General features: G+C 55.0%; 4 protein-coding genes across 4 annotated transcripts; all 4 read right to left on the reverse strand.

The window, feature by feature from the left end:
* Positions 1 to 52: 52 nt before the first annotated feature.
* Positions 53 to 1,183, reverse strand: V2A60_007809 (Tim17/Tim22/Tim23/Pmp24 family protein; the record flags this gene model as incomplete). The annotated part of the gene is made up of 5 exons (XM_083259091.1): positions 53 to 432; positions 545 to 675; positions 762 to 788; positions 917 to 1,032; positions 1,157 to 1,183. The coding sequence occupies 5 exons, from the start codon at positions 1,181 to 1,183 to the stop codon at positions 53 to 55; spliced, it is 681 nt and encodes a 226-aa protein (XP_083115217.1).
* A 1,025-nt stretch (positions 1,184 to 2,208) lies between these two features.
* Positions 2,209 to 4,995, reverse strand: V2A60_007810 (DNA-directed DNA polymerase IV; the record flags this gene model as incomplete). Its single annotated transcript, XM_083259092.1, has 1 exon — positions 2,209 to 4,995. One exon carries the CDS (start codon positions 4,993 to 4,995, stop codon positions 2,209 to 2,211), a length of 2,787 nt encoding a protein of 928 aa, XP_083115218.1.
* Positions 4,996 to 5,897: 902 nt separating this feature from the next.
* V2A60_007811 (uncharacterized protein) lies at positions 5,898 to 9,939 on the reverse strand (the record flags this gene model as incomplete). Its single annotated transcript, XM_083259093.1, has 2 exons — positions 5,898 to 8,667; positions 9,008 to 9,939. 2 exons carry the CDS (start codon positions 9,937 to 9,939, stop codon positions 5,898 to 5,900), a joined length of 3,702 nt encoding a protein of 1,233 aa, XP_083115219.1.
* A 4,709-nt stretch (positions 9,940 to 14,648) lies between these two features.
* V2A60_007812 (mediator complex, subunit Med16) lies at positions 14,649 to 17,708 on the reverse strand (the record flags this gene model as incomplete). Its single annotated transcript, XM_083259094.1, has 5 exons — positions 14,649 to 15,568; positions 15,621 to 16,775; positions 16,824 to 17,091; positions 17,145 to 17,496; positions 17,557 to 17,708. The coding sequence occupies 5 exons, from the start codon at positions 17,706 to 17,708 to the stop codon at positions 14,649 to 14,651; spliced, it is 2,847 nt and encodes a 948-aa protein (XP_083115220.1).
* Between the last annotated feature and the right edge of the window lie 3,032 nt (positions 17,709 to 20,740).

A 20,740-nucleotide genomic window follows, 5' to 3' on the forward strand; every position in this document is an offset into this window, starting at 1 on the left:
AAAAGAAGCATTTCCAACGTGACAGCTCATTGCTGGCCCCTCCCCCGACTGTCTATTTGTTGTGCCAGACCAAGGTGCGCAGCGAGTCCCAGCTGTTGCAGTCCTTGTAGATGTATGTCATGCTGCTGCGCAGGCTGCTCTGCAGCTCGTCCGGGTGGTAGCGGAAGAGCAGCATGACGGCGCCCCAGGAGACGGAGGCGAAGACGGGCCAGGCGTAGTGGTTGATGGCGGCGCGGAGCGGCTCGTCCGAGACCCAGGGCAGCGGGGTGGCGCCGGGCTTGACGGCAATTTTGGCGAGGCCGAGGCAGACGCGGGCAAAGATGTAAATGACAATCTGCTGGCTGACGCTGGAGATTTTGCCGGTGCGCGGGGAGCGCTGGCCAAAGACGACGTAGCCGCCGAGGAGGCCGGCGAAGAAGGAGTCGTACGGGCCTGGAGGAGAAGAACGGGTGGTTGTGTTAGCCAACTTGAAGCTTGTTGTCTCGGCGGAGAATAGGGTTATTGAAAGACGCAAGAAGGAAGAAAGACGAGTGATATTGCGCACCTTCTTTGCCGGGCGTAGGGCCGTAGTATTTCAAGCCCAGCATGACGAGCTTGTAAATGGTGGCGAAGCGGGCCAGGTTGGAGGCGTGCTTCTTGGTGGCGCGGAAGACGAGCTGGCATTTTTGCTGGAAGCTGTTTTATATACATTTGACCGTCAGTATCGCATATTCGAGCAGTAAATGTTTTTTTTTTCTTCGGTTTCGTTGTTTGCGACTCACGTTCCGGATCGAAAGAGAAAGACCATGCTTGAAAACGTTAGCGCTTGTGTCGACAAAAGGTGGAGGGACAGAGATAGAGACGGAGACAGGAACAATTCTGATGCAGAACAAGGACAGGAAAAAAAAAGAAGAGAACAGAAAAGAGAAAAACGTACACGAGCGCATGAGGGAAGCGGACCTTGGCGCCGTAGACGGCTCCGTTGCGTGCCGTCTTGACGAGCGAGAGCAGGTCATGGTACCGGGGATCGAGGACAATGTGCTCGAGGGCAGCCTAGCGAGAGAGAGAGAGAGTCTGTGTCAATTGCAGTGATGATGGTTGTGGTGGTTGCCGCTCGCCGAGGGGAATCATTCCAAGTTCCCAGAGGGGGGGGGGGCGCGCGCGCGCGGGGCCGTACCTTGAGCGACTCCATCGTGGACGCCATTGCTACCGTTGATTTCCTTTGCTGCCCTTTTTCTTTTCTGCTGTGGTTTGTTGGGGTGTGAGAGGAAAAGAGAGGAAACCAAAAGGACAAGAAGACGGCGGCGGCGGCGGCGCGCCGATTCTGGAGAAAGCTTTTGGGAGAGAGAAAAAGGGCCTCGGCTTTGCTATTTTAGTGGGCCGTGAGAAAGTATGGGGAAAATGCCGTCGGGGATTCTTCCGTATAGAGAGAGAGAGAGAAGACGGGACGATGTGCAATAGTAGACAGCAAAAAAATGAAGAGGAAGAAAAAAGAAGAGAAACAAGAATGGAAAAAAAGGATAAAGGTGTGTGGTAAGAATCAAGTTTGGCAAGACGAAAGACAGATGGGATAGGTACTGAGTAGGCAGGGGTGGGTGGAGGATGATGTACTTGGTATGGGACAAATGAGCCTCGGTGTCCCCCGGGTTTTGGTTCCCCAAAGCACGCCCAACTATGAGTATTGGTGGTAATATTTCAGCTAACCCAAGGTGGGAAATTCGAATCTGCGTCTTTTCTTTTACAGCATGTAACTGGTCTCCTCCCCCGGAGCCCGCTGCCCGCTTCTTCTTCCCACCCCGCGACCCATGACGTTTTTTTGTTTGGGGCCCCGCTAAAGCGGCTCTCAGATTTCGGCGGGCGGACGAAACGGGCGAGCGGGCGAGCGGGCGGGCTGCTCACATGCTAAAAAACAAAAATAAAAATACAAAGATTCAAGACTAGCAAGTATATACTGGTGTTTTGTTGCTGACCATCATCTTCACATGTCATTTTTCAACCAATCCCTCGCCCTTATTCTTCTCCCCCAGACGCACGCACGCCCACATCTGACAAGATCCATCGCATTCATCATATTACTACTCTTTTGCGTTACTACGGCCACCCACTGTAGCAGTCATCATTTACACGCCGCTCTCACGTACAATAATACAATGAACAGTACTCACCATTCACAACCACCATCCCAGCCCACTCCTCTCCTCTCCTCTCCTCTTCTCATCACTCACTCACTCAGCACCACCGCTGCGTCGGCTCCCGCCACTGCACCCCTAAAATCTCAAAGATTCTCCTCTCGCACCGGCCCTCCAGCAGGACCTCCTCCCCCGCCGTCCCCGTCCCCGCGCTCCCGCCCTCCCGCGCGTACAGTCCCCTCTGGTTCAGCTTCATGCCCTTGCGCCTCGCCAGCAGCCTCATGCTCCTGTTGAAGACGTCGTCGCCCGTAAAGTAAATGAGCGCCGCGCCCATCTGCGTCTCTGGCACCAGCAAAAGGTCGATCCGTCTCCAGATGCCCCCCCTCCCTCCTCCCCGGCCGTCGCCAGATTCCCCCGGCGGAAGCACGCAGCATCCCTGCCAGATGTTGCCGTCGGCCGCCAGCGTCGCCACCAGGAAGCCCGCCTCCTGCAGGCGCGCGACCAGCGCCCCCAGAAACGGCCGCAGCTGCGCCTCCCGCGTCGTGCCGGCCTTGGTCACGATGAGGTCGACGTCGCCGCTCGACGGCGCGCCCCGCCGGTAGCTGCCCCCGACGACGAGCGCCACCTCGGGGTCGACGCGCGCCGCCGCCGCCCGCACCACCCCCGCCAGCGCCTCCACCTCGTCGCGCGGGATCCTGGTGTTGAGGTCGTCGTACCGCTCCATACCCAGCCGCTGCGCTGGCGTCAGCGTCAGCGACGCCGTCCCCGTTCCCCCCGCCGCCGCCGCCCGTTGCACATCGTCGAGCGTCCGCAGGCCCCGCGCCGCCCACCGTCCCGCCACCGCCGGCCCCACGCCGTGCACCCCGAGAAACAGCCGCAGCGCCGCGTCCTCGCCGCCGTCGTCGCGCTGCGCGTGCTCCAGCCGCCGCAGCCGGTCCGTCGTCGCAATCTCCGCAATCTTGGCCGCCAGCCGCGGTCCTACCCCGGGGAGCCGCCGCGCCGCCCGCTCCGAGCTGACCCGCACCGGGTGCCGCCGCAGCGTGGTGATGGCCCTGCGGTACGCCAGCACGCGCCACGCGTCCCCTGTGCGCTCGTAGTACGACTGCATGCTCTGCAGCACCTCGATCGTCCGCGCGTTGGGCTGCTGCTTGTTGTCCAGGTGCGCGTCGAGCCCCCCCGAGCGCACGCACGCGAACCGCGCCTCAAACGCGCCGGGGCTGCTGGCTTTCTTGCCATCGGCGGGGGGCCTCCTGCGCTGGGCAGAGTCGGAGTCGGAGGATGAGTCGGAACCGTCGTCTGAACCTGGCCCGGGGTCCGCCGCCGTAGAGACCGTGTCGTCATTGTCGTCGTCATGGTCCAGAGGCAAATCCTTAAACTCTTGCATCATGTCAATCGCCCTGGTTAGCTCGTCGCCCAAAGTCGTAACTGTAGCCGTAGCCGTAGCCGTGCCGTCTTGCTTCGCACTCTCCGCGCGCGTTCCTGGACCGCAGTCGCCTGGTCCCTCTTCGGATTTCCCGGCACCGTCCAACACCGTAGGCTGCGAGTCGATGCTAGGCGAAGCCTCTTCTTCGTTGGAGTTGGGCGGTGTTGATTTGGGCGGTGCGTAGTCCCACTTCTTCGGATTCTGCTGCGGCTCCTTTAGTTGCAGCAGCTTCTCCCTGGTGCTCGTTTTCAACGGCTCCTCCACCTGTAGCAGGGCCTTCTTCATCTTCTTCTCCTCGTTAGCTGACGTCAACGTACTCTCTTCCCGCTCCTCCTCAGCCTCGCCGACAACCTCGTCATTCCGCACCGAGTCACGCTCCGGCTGCTCCCCTACCAGCCTATATCTCTTCTGCGTCCAGTCCAGGAGGGCTCTGAACTGCACGCACTCGATCGGATAGTCCTCATTCACGATGACCAGGCCCTCCGGCACGACGCCACCGCCGCCTGTTCCGTCTCTCCCCGTCTTGACTGCCGCCGCCGCCGCCGCCGCCGCCTGCGCCACGGCCCTCTCCGCATCCGGATAGCCGACGTCCCTGTCCACGATGACGTGCGTCGCCCGCGCCGGGTCGCTCGTGCGCGCGGCGCCGTACTCGCGCGCCTTTTGCATGCGAAGCCTCCGCGCCGGCGCGATCGCGTTGTCGGGGACGTAGTAGAAGACGAGGCCCTGAAAGATTTGCTCCTCTCGAGGGCGCGTCGTCGCCGTAGTCGTCGCCTGCCCGTCATCCTTCTTGCGCTTCTTTGCTGCGCTCGCCAGCAATGACGAAGCCGACGACGACGACACAGCAGAACGTGTCAGCCTTGGCGGCCGGAGAGTGCGGCTCGTGCGAGGCGTGGGCGACGCGCTCTGGACGGCGACGGCGGCGGCGGCGGACGATGCCCGCAGCCTTTTCGTAGTCTCCAAGGGCGTCTCGCCAACAATCTCCACGTCGCCATCTCCATCACGGCCCAAAAGCGCATCGACGACGACCACGTTGCTGCTGCTGCTGCCGCTGCTGTTGCTGCCGCCATCGGCCCTGACAGGCTTCTTCCTCTTCTTCCTCTTCTTGTGAGGTGCCGCCGGCGTCGTCATCACAACGATCACCTCCTCCTCCTCCTTCTCCTCGTCGGATGTTCCAGGCACTGCGGCCACGGGGTTGGGAGGGGACGATGCTTCGCGCGGCGGCGACAGGCGGCGGAAGAAGCGCTTGTGACGGCGCCGCATGCGCTGCTCCCGCGGTTCCAGCTCGTCGTCTCTGCCGTTGTTGTCGTCGCCGTTGTCGTCGTCATCATAATCATCTCCCCGGCCTCGATCGGCGTCCTTTTCGTCGTCAGCCTGCGACCAAGTCCGCAAATGCGCAAAGTAGGCCTTTTTGGCTTCGAGCGACGGTTGCTGCTGCCGCTGGTGCTGCTGGTGCTGGTGCGCCATGCTGACTGACGGACACTTTATTGCGTTCAACCCGTGAACCGGCAAGTCACGGCCCAAGAGTCGTTTGGCTGCATCGCACTGTATGTGCGGAGTAGAGGTGGCCGTTGCACTAATAAAGCGGATGGCATTTATTTCCAACGGCTATTTCCCATGGGTCCGGAGTTTTCCTTCGATTTCGAATCAGGCAGCCATGCGTTTGTTTTGGAACAAGTTCCGTGGCCAAGACGTGCGACTCAAAAGTTCATGGCCGGCTCAGCTACCTACTTACCTGGGACCAAGTGGGCCTGCCCGGGCTCACGCTGAACTTGGCCACCTCACAGTGACACGCAACCGTCTCGTCAAAGTTCTATGTAAATGTATTGCATTTATCAGACTCTTACAAGCCATCAAAATTGACCATCTGCTACTCGCGCTTTGGTCTTTTGCTATGTAAATACAGGTGTAGATAATACTATGCAACATGGATAATTATAATTATGCAGCCGTACCGTTGCTGCATCCCGATATGATGTATAACAATCAAGAATCAAAACAAAACCCTGGGGCAGAGGTACATCCTTCAGCGCCAAGAGGGGAAAAAAAGGGGGAAAGAGGCAATCCTTTGCCATTCTCCCAGATATACGAGAAAAAAACATGATGATAATGGGGGAATCATCCAGATCACAAAACAAAGCATAAACTCCACCCAATACAGCAATTCCGAAGCTGCCTTGGTTTTTGCCGTCCACGACCCTGTTGTCGTCCCATAAATGCAATAGAGCCGGGCGTAGTTGAGCGCGCAGCATCGTGGTAAAAAGAGAAAGAGAAAGCAAGAAAACTCCAGTGTTTATATGCAATGCATTCGTATCCCGCTGAAATCATCGAAACGTGTCCGGCTGCCAGCATCAAGTCGGCAGACGAGTCTACGCACTGACACCGAGCGCTCTCAGGCGATCAGCAAACGGGCTGACTTGTTCTTGTTTCAGCATGCCTTGGAGACGTCTGGTCTCGCGAACAGCAGCCTCGCGCTCTTCTTGGAGGTTCATGACTTCAATTTGCGCAGTGCTCATCTTATTGATCACTTCCTGCATCTCCGTGTCGGCGTCGGCGAGAGCCTTCTCCAGCTCTGCGACGCGAGCACGGAGCTTCTGAATCTCAACCGCCTCTTCGAGGTTCTTGGGGGGGAGGGCATTGGCAGCGCGGTTAAACATGGTGTTGACGGGGCTGAGCAGAGAGCCCTTGCGCGGACCAGTGATGCCGACACCGCCGCCCTCCTGGAGGCGGCGGAGCTGCTCGTTGTGGGCGTCCTTGAGCTTGCTCACCTCCTCCTCGTGGTGGGCGACGCGCTCGTCGGATGAGGTTTGGGCGGTCACCAGCTGGTCTTCCAGGCTGTGAAGACGCTCTTGCAGACCGGCAATGCGGTCCGAGTTTGATTTGCGGTCCGCCTCGCTGCGAGCGACGGCGTCGCTCAGACGCTGACGTAGCTCAAAGTTGGTAGCGAGCTGGGCGCGGACCTGGGAGGCAAGCTGCTCGACGCGCACGGCAGACTCGCCGAGTTCGTCGGCGAGAGCACGTTCTGAGTCCATGCTCTTGGCAGTGGAGCTGGCGAGCTCGTCGTACTGGCTCTGCAGGCCGCTGGCGTCGCCGCGAGCCACGTCGCGCTCCAACAGAGCGGCATTGAGGGAGCTTTCCAGGCGTTGGAGTGCTTGCTTCGTCTTTTCGTCGCCAGGCAGGCCGTTCTCGAGCTTCTTGATGCGCTCGAGGGACTCGTTGTACTCGGCCTGCAGGGCCTTGTAGGCGTCCTCGAGCTCCTCCGAGGTGACGGTGGCGCCGGCAGAGGAGCTTGCCGTGCGGGCGGTGAGAATGTCCTTTTCCTTGAGCATGCTGCGCAGGGAGGCGACTTCTTCCTCGGCCCTATCGAGGTCCATCTTCAGGCCACCGAGGCCTTTTTCCACCTGCCACTTCTGCTCCATGGCCTCCTCGGCGCGGCGACGCAGCACGTTCACCTCTGCGCGGAGGATGGAGATGTCCTTTTCGAAGCCCGCCTTGTGGGGCGAGTCGGAGAGCAGGCGCTGGCGTTCGGTCTCTAGAATCTTGATCTTCTTTTGATTTTCGCGGTTCTGGAATTCTTGGCGCTCCAGTAAGTTCTTGAGGGCGCTGTGCAGGGCATCACGCTGAGCCTCGACGTCCTTGAGGCGCTCGGCAAGGGCCTCGCGAGACTCGGCGGGGGCGCTCTTGTTGGCAACGCTATCACTGCGTGAGACTGGAGGTTTCTGGTTGCGAAAGAAGGAGTCTGATCTTGACAGGCCGCCTCGGGAGGCAATGTCCTCGAGGCCGGCGGCCGAGTCGCGGAGAGACGAGTTCTCCTTTTGTAGGGATTGCAGTTGGTGCTGCATCTTTGTGGATTCATATGTTAAGCTGGCGTAGCTGGCAGCTTCGGCTTCGAGGCCCTCGACGCGGGCGCGCAGCTGAGGGACAACCTCATCGCGCAAGTTATCACGCTCGCTGCAGGCGCTACTGAGCTCACCTTTGAGGGCGGTGAGCAAGTCTTCGATGTTGGTCTTGGATGAGCGCTCCTCGACAAGCTTCCTTCTCAGTTGTTCGCACGTGTTTTCGAGTTCTTTGAGACGGCCGTTGGCGTCCATGTTGTTCATCTCGGCGAGGTCGATTCGAGAGGCTCTCTCGGCGAGTTCCTTGACCTGCTGGTCGAGCGTTTTGATCTTTTGGCGTTCATCTTGAAGTTTGTTTGTGAGTTCCAGGCGTATGGAGGCCTTTTCCTGTTCGGATCGACGCTGGATCTTTTCAATCTCTTCGCGAGACTGGTCATAGTCGCTGAGCTTGGCAGAGCTGTAGCCCGAGTCGGAAAAGTAATCGCTGGTGCGCTTGCCAGCCGCCTGTGCGTTGTTGGTCTGCTCCTGCAGACGATCGACTAAATCTTCGAGATCAATCTCACGACGGATCGAGGCGGCCAGCTCAGAGCTGATGGCCTTGAGCTCGTCCTCCATCTCTTCTAGCTGGATATAGGAGGACGCGGCGAGAGGCGGCGGAGTAGAAAGTTGTGTTTCGCAATAGCCGAGCGGGTTGGCGACGACGGCATTAGTCTTTTGGTCTCTGGGTAACGAAGTAGAGGGGGGCGGGCGGGCGGGATCATCTAGCAGGCCGCCACGACGAGTAGGGGTCTCGGGAGATGGGATAGGTGAAAAGTCGGCGCCAGACTGGATATTAGATCCGTTGCCCCAGCTAAAGAGGGCGGAGAAGGGAGAGACTTGGCCGCCGGGAGACTTTGGTAAGGGTTTGTTGAGCTTGGGGGCTGAAGTTGGAGAGTCCGAGTGCGAACGGGTGTGATCAGGGCTGTGATCGGAGACGTCAGGAGGTGACTTATCCGCAGTGTCCAAGTTGAGGTGGGGTGGTGTCGGTTTGGGCGCAAACATGAGAGTCGATGAATCGGTGCGCGTGGAAACTGAGGACTTGCCGACGACGCTGTGGTAAGAGTCGTGTCGGATTAGGGGATTGGCGTGGGTAGCGGGCGTGGAAGCATCCGGGGTAGGCGCAGACGTGGCCCCTTGGTAGATGGAGAGAACGTCAGAAAAGTCGTCCTGCTCTACTTCCTGAACAGAGTGGGCTGATGAAGCGTCTTGCTCTATTTCCTGAATAGAGCGGGTGGATAACGCGTCTTGGCTCTGGGAGATGGCGCTATGCACATCAGAGTTGGAAGATTGACGACGGAAGTGGTGATTATGGTCTTGCAAGGAGCTGCCGAGGAGGAGGGGCAATACTAGTCAGTATGAAGAACGTTGTTTCAGAGTGATGGGCACGCGGCGGAGTAGCGAGCAAAGGGGTCAAAGGGAACAATCTAGCCCTTTAAAACGAGGGAAAACGTTTCCATGCACCCCACGACTCAAGAGTCAAGATTGGGTGGGTGCGGCCGGGGGCCAGGGCCGAGCATGGAAACGTGTAGTTGTATGTGTGTGTGCGTATATATGTGTGTATGTGATGAAGACGTCAAAAGGTCAAGTTGGTTGGAGAGACTTACTGGAAAGCAGCGGGTAAACGTTCTATTGACGTCGTTGGGGGGAAATTGTAGAGGGTAGGACTGTCGACGGAGGGTGGTCGTGCAAAGCGCGTATCAGGCTCTGGGAGGCCGGCACTGTGTGACGAGACGGCGGTGGGAGGACGAGTGGCCTCTTGAGAGACGTCGAGGGACTGCAGCGAGTGGGCGGTTACAGGAGCAGGTGTGACAGCGGCCGTGGTGGCACCGGAAGCGGCGTGAGGCAGCGGAGGAACGTCGGGGGTGTTGACGACGGAGCCGGCGACGGTCGAGGAGGCTGTCGACGATCTCTGAAACGCGGTGGCCAGGGATGAGGCCGAGGCAGACAACGGTTTCCTCTTGATGGGACTGGCGCTGGTACGAGCTGTGGATGCAAAGAGCGGAGGGACCGAAGGGGAGGAGTGGGAAAGGGAGGATGTTCGAGGAGGGTGAGAGGAGCGAGATGAGTAGATGCTAGTGGCGGTGCTGGCGTTGCTCTCGAGGGTATCGAAGCGGGAACGACGAGGCTGAGAGGGAGTGCCGGAGACGACGGGTGAGTCGGTGACGGAGTAGCGGGCAGCGTGGTGCGGGTGGTCCTGGTAGTCGGGGAAGCGGTGATGGTCGTCGAGGAACGAGTCTAGCTCATCATCCAGCTCAATCGACGAGGTAGAGGCAGAGGCAGTTACAGAGGCGGGAGCAGCGGGAGCAGCGGGAGCAGCAGCAGGAGCAGCGGGAGCAGCAGCAGGAGCAGCGGGAGCAGCAGCAGGAGCAGCAGGAGCAGCAGCAGTGACGGCAGTGACGGCGGGAGACGGGGTGGATGAGGTGTGCTGGTGATGATGCGTGGGATGCGTGGTGTCGAGCTCGGACGAAACAGAGATGGTATCAGGGTCAGAGTGGTGCGGGATCGACGGCCTGTACTGCGATGCCATGGTAGCCATGGTGTTTCCGGTGCGCACGAGATGCGGCGTAGCATGTACCAGGACGAATGTACTCGGTACCCAGGGCTGAAGGTCGCGAGGAGCCCTTGGGGTCAAAAAACGAGTCGCAAAGGGAAAGGAACCCGCCTCAAGGGAAGAAGACGGGGGAGCAGAGGAGGAGCAGAAGGGGAGGCCGGGGGGGCCCCTTGGTTGGCGCGTGCAAAAGGCCTCAAGCCCAAGCTATTGTGAGTCTTGTCCCAGAGCAAGGTAGGATAGTGTCTTATGGCTGGGGAAGTGTTAAATTGGCCATGGATCTATCTGGCCGGGGGGGAGGGAGATGGGAGAGAGAAGACAAGATTGTTACTAAATTGACGAGTTGAAGGATAAACGATTGGCAGAGAGAGGAGCTAGGAAGGTGGGAAGTGCAGGCAATGTGACCTCGTCGATGATGGCGCCAACGCGAAAAAGTGCCCGGGGGGGGTCGAGGGGCAGGGCTGTCGATTTTTTGTGGTTGTGGATGCGGATTGACGGGGTTTAATTGGTAAATTGAGGGAGGTGATTGACTATTAGTATGATGATGACAGCCCAGTGGTTGACTCGAGACGGACGAGGCTACAAAAGGGGGAGATGGGGAGGGAGGGAATGGGAAGAGGGAGGCAAGAGGGCAGTGAGGCAGTGAGGCAAGTACTGAGTAGTGAGGCAGGAGGAGGAAGGGTAAAAAAAAGGGGGGGTTGGTGGGAATTGGCGGGAGTTGATGGAAATGAGAGAGAGAGAGAAAGAGGCAAAAGAGAGACATGGACAGAGACGTAGAGACAGGGAGAGGCTGGCTGACTGCTACATAGTTGACGGACACGGACAGTATCATGCGATGCGTGTGATTTTGTTGATGCCGTTTTATTTTATTTATTTGTTATTTCCATTTCTTTAGCGGGCTTTTGTTTTGCTTGTTTTTTTAAGGGTGGGCAATTGAGCCGATGGCAACTGGGTTACTGGGCAGCGCCGCGCGGGCCAGTCTATCAGTTACTTGGAGCTGTATGGTCAAATGGCAATCGTGCAATCAATTGGGGGCAAGCAGCCAGCAATCAAAGCAACGAACAAGTAATCTGTACTCCGTAATGCCTACCGATTGCTTGAAAAAAGAGAACCCGCTTTATTTTCAGGGGTGGCTTTTTTTTTTTTTCTCTTGGGCCAAGGGTAAGGGTGTGTGGGTGGCCTGGCCTGGCCTGTGGCAAGGGTTCGCAGCCGGGCGCCACGCCCATGAGGTCCAAGGCTTCGGCGTCTAGCCTGCTTGGGCTTGACGCAAGGCCCCGAAAAAGGACACTAAAACCAGGCACCGAGCGATTTGGGGTGGGGCAGAAGGGGCCCCTGCCTGGGGAGGGGAAGTGCTGGAAGGGGGCGGATGAACTGTACTGAACTACAGAGTACACTGGGCTGCACCTAAACTTCACTGTCAGTACTTACCCATCTGTACGGAAAAAAAGACAGCGCAGACTTGGCAAGGGGGAGCAAAAATACAAGTCCAAGATGCCTTGGCGACAGAGCTACTGGTAAGTACCTGCTACTCGCTCCAGTACATATTATCAAGTAAGTAGCCAAGTAACTTGATTGTCAGCTCAACCCGGTTCTATCGCGGCCGTAATCATGCTGGCCAAAATTAATTAATTAATTAAAAAAAAAAAACTGCCCATTTAGTCTTGCTCGTCTGCACCCGTCTTCTTACTCATCTGCTTATCCGTATGGACAGCTTGTAGCCGCCGCTGCCATGATGGTCACATGCTGCAACCTACGGATACATACTCCTGTCCTCCTTCAACTCCAAAATCCAGGTACCACCAACGGCAAAAACATGGCAACCAAGTTACCAGTAATCCGTAATTCGTACTGATGATACCATACACACAATCTCCGACTCCCAGTATTGATTGGCCAGTGGGGGTCTCGGTGGCCAGTTTAGTAGCGCCGCACACCCACGCGCATGGGCATGGCTGCATGCATGCACTTGCTTTGAATAAATACGAGCCTCGTGTACTGATGACTGGTACAAGTTGTCCGTATTGTCAAGTATCTGGACTTTTTTGTAAAAGAAAGAGAGAGAGAAAAAGAGAAGACGAAAAGACAGATGCTCGTTGATTCTCGCCTCTCCTTTGAACCCTTGACCCATTTTCCTTGTCCTCATATAACGCAAGTATCAATCAACTCTTTTCTTCCCTTGCACCTCGTCTTCTTCTTCTTCTCTTCCTTCACTTAGTCTTACGGATACCGGTAATTTCATGATTGGTCATTTGATGATTGATCATTATAGTCACTCTCCTATACTGATACGACATGTTTAACCTCCTGGTAACCTCTCTTCTCCACCTGACCAAACCTCCCCCGGCTTTTCCCCTTATAGGGCGTCGCCTTGCGCCTTGCCGTCTCCGTGGCAGTTTGTGATGCGACTCTTGTTGACACTCACCTACCCACTACCACGCCACGCACACACAGCCTCGAGTTGACGCTTGGCAGCAAGTTTTTTTTATTTTTCCATTTTCTTTTTCGAAAAAAAAAAAAGATCACATCTTGATTCCTACAGAAACCACAGACCACGCGCTCGCCCACTGACTGCAGTAGCCACTTGCTCATCCCCGGCGCTTACACCTGCGCCAATCACAGAGCCACGACCTGTCCACCAAAAAGCACTCCAACCAAGTCACGCAAAGCCTCCCACCACCCATCTCAATTCATTGGCGTCCAGTCACCGGCCTGCTGAAAAGAAAAGGCGCCAATCATTTTGTCCATCTCGTATCATCATTACCGACTCGGTAGTTGTTTCTGTCATTACAACCCACCCACCATCTCTCTCTCTCTCTTGGAGCCCCATCTCCATCTCGCTCCCCTGGTCAAACCCCTTTTTCGTACCTTTACGTTTTTATCAAGGTTCAATTTCCCACGTCTCTAATTTTGGCCCATCTGTTTTTTTTTTTCCTTTTGTTTCCCACGCTACCCCGTTGGCCACAAAATACAACGTGCATTGAATCTTCGTCAGTGACGCTGCCCCTTGCATTCGGCTCCAAACTTCCGTAACGAAAAAAGCAAAGAAACAGAAAGAGAAAAGAAAAGAAAAAAAAAGAAAAAAAACGCGTCATTTCAAAAATAAAAAATTGACATCTCGTCGCATTCACACTCATTAGACATATCGAAAACTTGCATCTGTTATATCATCTCCCCATCCCTCCTCACCCTGTTTCGTCCCCTGTCGCATCATCGCATCATGTCAATCGGAAACACCACCACCAACGCCATCACCACCGAACCCCTTTCGGCTTTATCACTCTTCGATCTGTTTCTGCTTCAGGATGGTTTTCAGTATACATGCCTCTTGCTCCTGAGATCGTTTCTGTCCCGCCAATCACCCGTTTCCCTCTTACCAACTGCCTCCATCGCTTATGCATCTGCACATCGCGTATACCACACGCACGGAGCCCGTCTGCCCGCGTCTCCTCTCTCTCCGTCTTTTTAAGTTGTGTTGAACCAAGTTGTGCAAGTCGTTCATTTCATCGATCGAGGCTGTGCAAACCACCCCGGTGCTCATTTTGGCGCCCCCGCCCCGGGTAAAAGTGCACCAACCACGGATCCTACGTTCCCGAACTTGGGCTCTGTCTGCCTCTCTGTCTATCTGTCTATCTGCCTGTCTATCTGCCTGCCTGCCTGTCTGTCCAGAGGCCGCAGGTGCCGAAAGTAAATAACACATGAAAGCCCCCCATGCTCACCAGTAATTTGCCACGGAAAATGAACCCTGTGATGAGCCCCCCCCCTCGACTCACCGCTTCTTCACTATTAGAGTGATTGACATTCTTGCCATGGCAGCAGCTCTTCTCGCCCCGAGATTCCGGCTCCTCTGTACTTAGCAACGCGCTGCACATGCTGCTAAAACTGCTACCCATCAAAGACGAGGAAAAGAAAACGGAGAAGAAAAATTCACAGACAGAGTGAGAAACATGGACGTAATCTGTACTCGGTATTTTTTTTTTTTGCTTGCCCCTTGCCCAGTACATTTTTCATTGCCAAACACCTTATACTCCGCGTCCCAGCCGCCACTACGAATCGGCAAAACTAGTCCTAGTCGCGCCGCAATGCAGTCGTGAGACTGGACGTGCCATTGTGAGACATGCCCCCTCGTGGATCAGAAACTGTCCGGATTACCAACATGGGCTTGGTGCGGTAACTACTCCGTACATATCCGTATAGTCTCTTTCCATGTGAAAATTCGTTGCCTCGATGCTCTCAGTCCAACGGCTTCCTTAGAGTAATTATCCGCCGCTTGCTTCGAAGCCCTCCCGTCACGGGAGGCAGTCGCCACTGCTCAGAGCCATGGGAGCACCAGCATTGGCCGCTCATCGTCACTCATTAGGCCAATGGTATTTTCGAAAAATCAGCATTCATCCATACTTGCATACGGCGCGCTTCAATGACCCGACATGTCTCATTCCGCGACACGTTGTCCGAGTACACCACACCCGCTGCACGTCATCAGCTCTGACCCAAAGTAATCTGTGATATACAAACAACGTGTTCTTTCAACTTCTACCCCATGCAAACCCAACGCCAGTACGGATTACAGATCACAGAATACAACGCAACAGTGCCCCGTAGCAAAGCACGCACGCCATCGCCAAAGCTGTTTAGCCGCGTACCCGACATTCCAACATCCCAACATCCCAGAAACCACTGCCCTTGTTGCACATCGCCACTCACAACACCAATGTATTCTTGTTCAATAGGCCCCAACTGCCACCGCAGGAACATTTCCTCTGCTGCGCCACCACGTACGTAACGCCTGGGCGATTCGGGGACACGTCCTCCATGACGGTTGGGCACCGCACGCATCGCCGCCACGGCTTCGCCCCCTGCGAGCCGGGCCGGAGCTCGACGCGCTTGAACCCGTCGTAGTACGCGCCGCCCCGCGCCGCCCGCGCCGCGAGGCTGCTCTTGTCGTCCTGCACCCCCAGCGCCGCGTAGTCGGCAAAGAACAGCCGCGCCGGGTCCGTCTGCGCCCGCATCGCCCGCAGGTCCTCGGTCAGGAACTTCCTGACCACCGGCACAAACGCCGGCGGCACCTGCCGCGACAGGAGCATAATCACCTCCATCTGGTTCTGCGACTGCTTGACCATTAGGTCAATCTGCTTCCCCTGCGGCGGGTGGCTGCTCTGCTTAAGAAGCGCCGGCAGGTACATGCCGTAGGCCTGCTTGACGTCGTGGCCCAGTGCGTTGAGCATCCTCTCAAACTCCGCTACCGGCACCAGGCTCGAGCTCGTCACCTGGTGCATCCGCCGGTATGCCTGCTGCAGCTGCTCGCTCGGCAGCCGTGCCATCCCCGACTGCTCCGCCTCGGCTTCCTGCTGCCGGTGAAACTCGACCGCCCTGCCGCTGACGGTGTCCAGGTGCAGGATTCGACGGCACATTGCTGACAGGAAGCTGCGCGTCGCCGAACTCAGTAGCAGGTGCAATGCAACATCGTTACGCTCTTGCAGATACTCTGAGGCTGTCGATATCTTGCCGCTCAGATTCTCCATAAACTGTTCGTCGCTCCCAAGTTCCAGCAAGCAGTCCATGATCCAAGCAAGCAGACTTGTGGACCACTTAAGTTCTCCTGCCAAGGCTTCAACCACCTCTGTGATCGGTCAGCACGGGCAAAAGCATATACTATACACGATGGAACTTGCCTGGTTCGTCGAGCGGCGACATCTTATCTCTCGCTTGTAAAGGTGTATTACATGCCACCGTCGTAAGAATGACAATAATACGTACGTTCAAGAAGATGTTGGCAAACTTGCTCTGGAAGGATCGGGGCGCATTTTCTCCCCTAAACCCGAGACTGTTCATGATACTCATACAGGTATGGAGAAAATTGTTGCGCATGAGTGACTCATGGTGAACTTCCTGCGAATAGTCGACTTGAATCTTGAGAATCCTTATCAGTTCTTGAACCCAGTCCTGCGTAAATCTCTTCTTCTCCGCCAACGGGTGCGCAATAGCCAGCAAATCGTCAAAGTTGCTCTGCGAATGAACGCAGCCTGCGGCGGCAATTGATAGTCCGGCCACGCTCGCGCAGTACACGCTGTCGCTATACGATTCCCCAATGTCTTGCACATGTTGCAGTTTGCTCCATTTCAACTTGCCGTCATCACCCGTCTGAATCATGGAACACTGCGTGGGCGAGAACGTAGCCTGATAGCACGGTCCCTCCTCACTAAAGGTCCAGCCAACCTCCTTGAGGTTCATTATTCTCGAGTCATCGGTAGTTGTATAAAGTTCGTCAAATGTGAAGCGGTCTCTGTGCTCAACTGAACCGTCTGACATGACGAAAATCAGCGCTTTGCCGTACTGAGAGACTTGCATGCCTATGACAGTTTTGTTGATGACGATTGGGTCCAGTCGCTTTAGTCGTGTCGAAACAGGCAGCTCTTGGATTGTCGAGACACTGTTGCGGCGATTTCCGATCTGCTCAAATGCCGTCTGTATCGACGGTTTTCGCTCCGTACATTCCCAGCGATCTATAATGGTCTGCGTCATCTCGAAGCCGCCGACGCCCGAGGAACGGGCGCGGACGCCAATGATGAGCGGAACACCAGCTTTTCCGCCGTTATCGATAATGGATGGTAGAGCTTGTAAGTGTGTGAATTCGGGTAATGATGGCTCGTCAACCATCTGAAGCCAGTCAATAGTGGCGAGGTGATCCTCCACTAGCGACGGGTTCAGGCGTGCTGTTTGAGAAAGTTGTGTCTTTTCTTGCACCGCACCAGGACCAGCCCATTGAATCTCCAATTTTATGACTTTGAGTTTTCTTGTTGCAGTCGTCAGAACAATAATGAGATATTCTTCGAGAGTCAGCATGTCGTTTCAGATGTCAGAATTGATGAACGCACTCTTATCCGTGGCTAGCGATGCATGTGTTACCAGCTCGTCAGAGGAACAGACGCTCTCCAGCTCTATTATCGTCTCTTCCATTCTACCATTGTTTTGACTCCAGTACATCTTTAATAAGCCACCCATGGTCACGCAAAACAATGCGCTTTTAGCAGTGTGTGGGTGGTGCGGGCCCATCGCGTGTACAAAGGAGCTCTCGTACTGATATAGGAGGCTGTTTGGCTTTGGAGGTTTAAAAGCAGGGCCGTGTAAAACATTGAAGGGTTTCTCGGGAATGTTAGGAGGAATTCCACACTCACTTTGTTATGAACTCAACTCACTTGTGATATAGGAGCCACCGGTAGCCAGTGGCACCCAACAACGGCGTTCATGTCGTCGATAAGATCACCGTCCCACTTACGATTGGCGTAGGGGGTGTTTAGGGAGACTGGAAAGTTCATGATTAAAACACGTCCTACAGAATCAAATACAGCAAGGTCAGGTGCTGTCGTAGGACTCCATTCGAGATGCACGAGGGGGTTCGTGGCGGTGCCTTTAACGAGTTCCGTTGTGGTGGGTTCACTTAGGCCCCAGCTGCCATTCGCTGGGTGCGCGCGAAGCATGCGCAGTTCCAGATTCAGTCCATCAGGGCTAATAGATGCGATGTTACCTGCCCTGGACCAGGCCACAGTTCTACAGAAGTTGTCAGCTGCGATGCGCCGTCCAAAGGCCAAATGAGAGGCTTGCACATACTGACAGCAGCCGCGGTGTCGCAGCTCATCCAGCCGCTGGTGGAGATATCGGCCTTGTGTCTTGGGTGGAAGGGAAAGTGGTACCTCATCGCCAAAGAGGTCGTCCACACCGCCGAGGCTGACGGGCATGGCGGCGTCCAGCATCATAGGCATCTTTGCTGCCGTCATTGGAGACTAGTCGCGAGTTCAAGGGACAGCTGCAGCTGGGCGGTTCTCCTGCATCCTCCTTCCGGCGACGATGATTCAAGAATGAGCCTTTCTTCTTTTTGCAAAAAATGACCAAAGAATATCAAATTTTGATAATATGATCTCAGAAAGAATTGCCGTGGGATGGCAGCGCTGTTGACAGAGGTAGATTCGGGCGCGCTTGTCGAGTCCTCTTCCAATCGAAAGCCGGCAAAACCACGGGCATCCATTCAAGGCCGCGCTACCCGGTACTTGACGTATTGACGCGACCCAAGGGCCCCAACGCTGTTGTAACTCATCTTCGTGGTTGTGGTGGGATTGTCCCTCAGATTTGGTCAGTATATTAAGTTGATAGTCTTGATGTCAGTTCTGCTTTTGTTGTTGCTGCCCTTCAAATGATACAGATCAAGTCTGTCACACCCAACGCGGTGTCATGCTGTTATGAGAAGCGCCTGGGGGATGTCCACGATAGAAGAACAGAAAGAAAAAGTGACCATACAAAACAATTAAAAAAATACGAAAATAACCATTAGATATATATAATGCCAAGTCTGGAGGCGTTAACACTGTGGTAAGGGATCCTAGACCTGACAAGCCATCACGGTACCGTACTTGCTACCCTGGACCAGATGGACTGAATAACTACTCGTCAGTCATGCACACAGCTCGGACCTAACGACACAAATGGGCAAAGTGGGCCTCTACCAGGCCAAAGAGATAATGCTTCCTCTTCCTGGAGGGTTCACTTTGGAGAACGTCTCTATCGGCTGCATGAGGCCATCACTAGCCGTAAAGCGTGTCGTTCACAGACGAATACGGCGAAGAGGGGACCCTTTTTCCTGATTTCATTATTGATCGTGCAGGTGCAACCCAAGGTACGTTCCACGTATAGTTATCAAACCATGTGAGATTAGACATGTCAAGCTGGCGTGAAGGGAGCTTTGAGAAGCACTGACCGCCGGGTAAACATCCCGACTTTTCTGTCTTAGTCTGTATTTGGGATTTTTTCGAAGCTATGTATAGGGGTCCTGATGCATTTCAATACATATACAGAGATCTTAGGTTGTGAAAATTACATTTTAAAATGTCGCGTCATCTCTTACATATCGCGGGAATGGGGACCGAGACGAGAGCCTCGCTCGAGCAACTGTCCTTGATTGCTGCTTCAGAGACGGCGTGAATCATGAGTAACATCTTCATTTGAAATAGTCTTATACTTAGAAATCGAGACTTGAAGCTATGTACTATCGAAAGCTTGTCGTCCGCGGAGGGCGCTGAACACGAACGTACAAGCCGTATATACGGTCTTAACCCTGGCATTGTGCGATACGAGCATGGCACATGAGTCGGTCATGGCAACTTCCATATGGACCAGATTTTGGTCATGAATCATGTACTTTTTTTCGTCACAGTTGGCATGTTCCATTCGTGATGGAGTCGTCAACTTCTATGAACACCTTTATGGCACGCTGGACTGATTCATGATTTCGTGAATCGGCTTGAAGCTGGCCCAGTTTGCATTGAACTGCCGTCAAGGGAGTAGCCATTACCGGTAGCCCTTCACTGCATGCCTCGAGAGATGCAAGAGTAATTGAACACAAGACACATTATCCTAGCATGCTCATGATTTTCGACAGCCCCTGTAGATCGCCTTCCACAGTGCCAGCGATTTCCTCATCAACCCAACCCATGGTGTAGCTTCCACCAAAGTCAATAACCCACGCATTGCGAGCCGTTCGAGCATGCGAAATTCTGTCCGCGCATGCTCGGGTCCGAAAGAGAGCGCAAAGCGTTTGAAAAAGCACTCTACATGACTGCCATTACCGTCAGAAACTAGAACCCTCCGTGGGGGCTTAATAAGAACGTCCTGTGGTCGGTCATAGCATATGCCCACTTTGCTGAGATGGAAAGACCGTGTCCAGCTCTGCAAGTCGTCCAGGAGGTCGTCGCTCACCATGAGCAAAGGGCTGCCCCAGCTAAGCTCCCTTGAGGGCAAATAGCACGCTCGCAGCTGTTCATCCGTAGCAGAAAGTGAACAGACGAAATAAGGGGAAAGGAGATAGTGGGCTAGAGTAGGCAATCCTTCGCTATTCATTTGCAACGCTCCAGGAGCCAGACGCTCAACCAAGGGCTTGAACGGTTTTGAAAGCCAGTCACACGCGTCCTCGAGGTAAAAATCTTCATCATCTTGGTCAGATTGTTCCCCGAAGGGCAGTATATTGAGGCATTTGAAGTATTGCTTTGTAGCTAATGGTGATTGATGGAACCGCTTCGGCGAGATTTCGCAGTAGAACACTCGACCGTTGTCTGTTCGAATGACAAGGGTGCAGTCATCCTCGGTTATGTGAGTCTCCCACGAAGCAACATCATATATCGGGGTGTTGCCCATGACTTGTTCTGGTCTATCGAGAGAGTCACTACAAGCAGATGCTTTGTTTGGTTTGATGCTTGAAGAGCTACCAGCAGTTCGTTAGTAGCGCCCAATGGCGGCCAACGCAGAGAGACGTACCCGCAACACACGCCCCTCCACTCGGTCAACATTGTCCGCTCTAAATTTTGGAAAACCTCTACAAAGATTGTCCACATCATGGGCTTGTTTCTGTCTCGTAAAGGGCGGAATTTTGTCTCGGTTGAAAGTTCTGCGACGGGCACGGGCAGATCCCGCTGCAATTAGTATAAAAAACCTTGTAAAGTGTCAGCTCCATAAAGCGCAGTTCTAATGAAAAAGCAGTTGGCACACGGCGGCAGCCAATTTGCAACAATTGACTCTAGCATGCTGCTACAATGAAAGGTCCCTCTAATAAAATACTGTCTTCTAATGCCGGCACATACGAGATTCTTGTATGACGACTTTACTTGGAAGACGACCTCGATACGTGCAGATCATCAGTTCATCATACATACGTGACACTGGTCGGATAGCCGGTATGTAGACTTCCCAGCGGCTCTCGCTGCCCCAGAGTCGCCATGCGAGCTGTATAGTAGCTCAAAGTACTATT

Source organism: Cordyceps javanica, chromosome 5 (genome assembly GCF_051103115.1).
Source record: "Cordyceps javanica chromosome 5, complete sequence".
In the NCBI taxonomy this organism is placed as follows: Eukaryota; Fungi; Ascomycota; class Sordariomycetes; order Hypocreales; family Cordycipitaceae; genus Cordyceps; species Cordyceps javanica.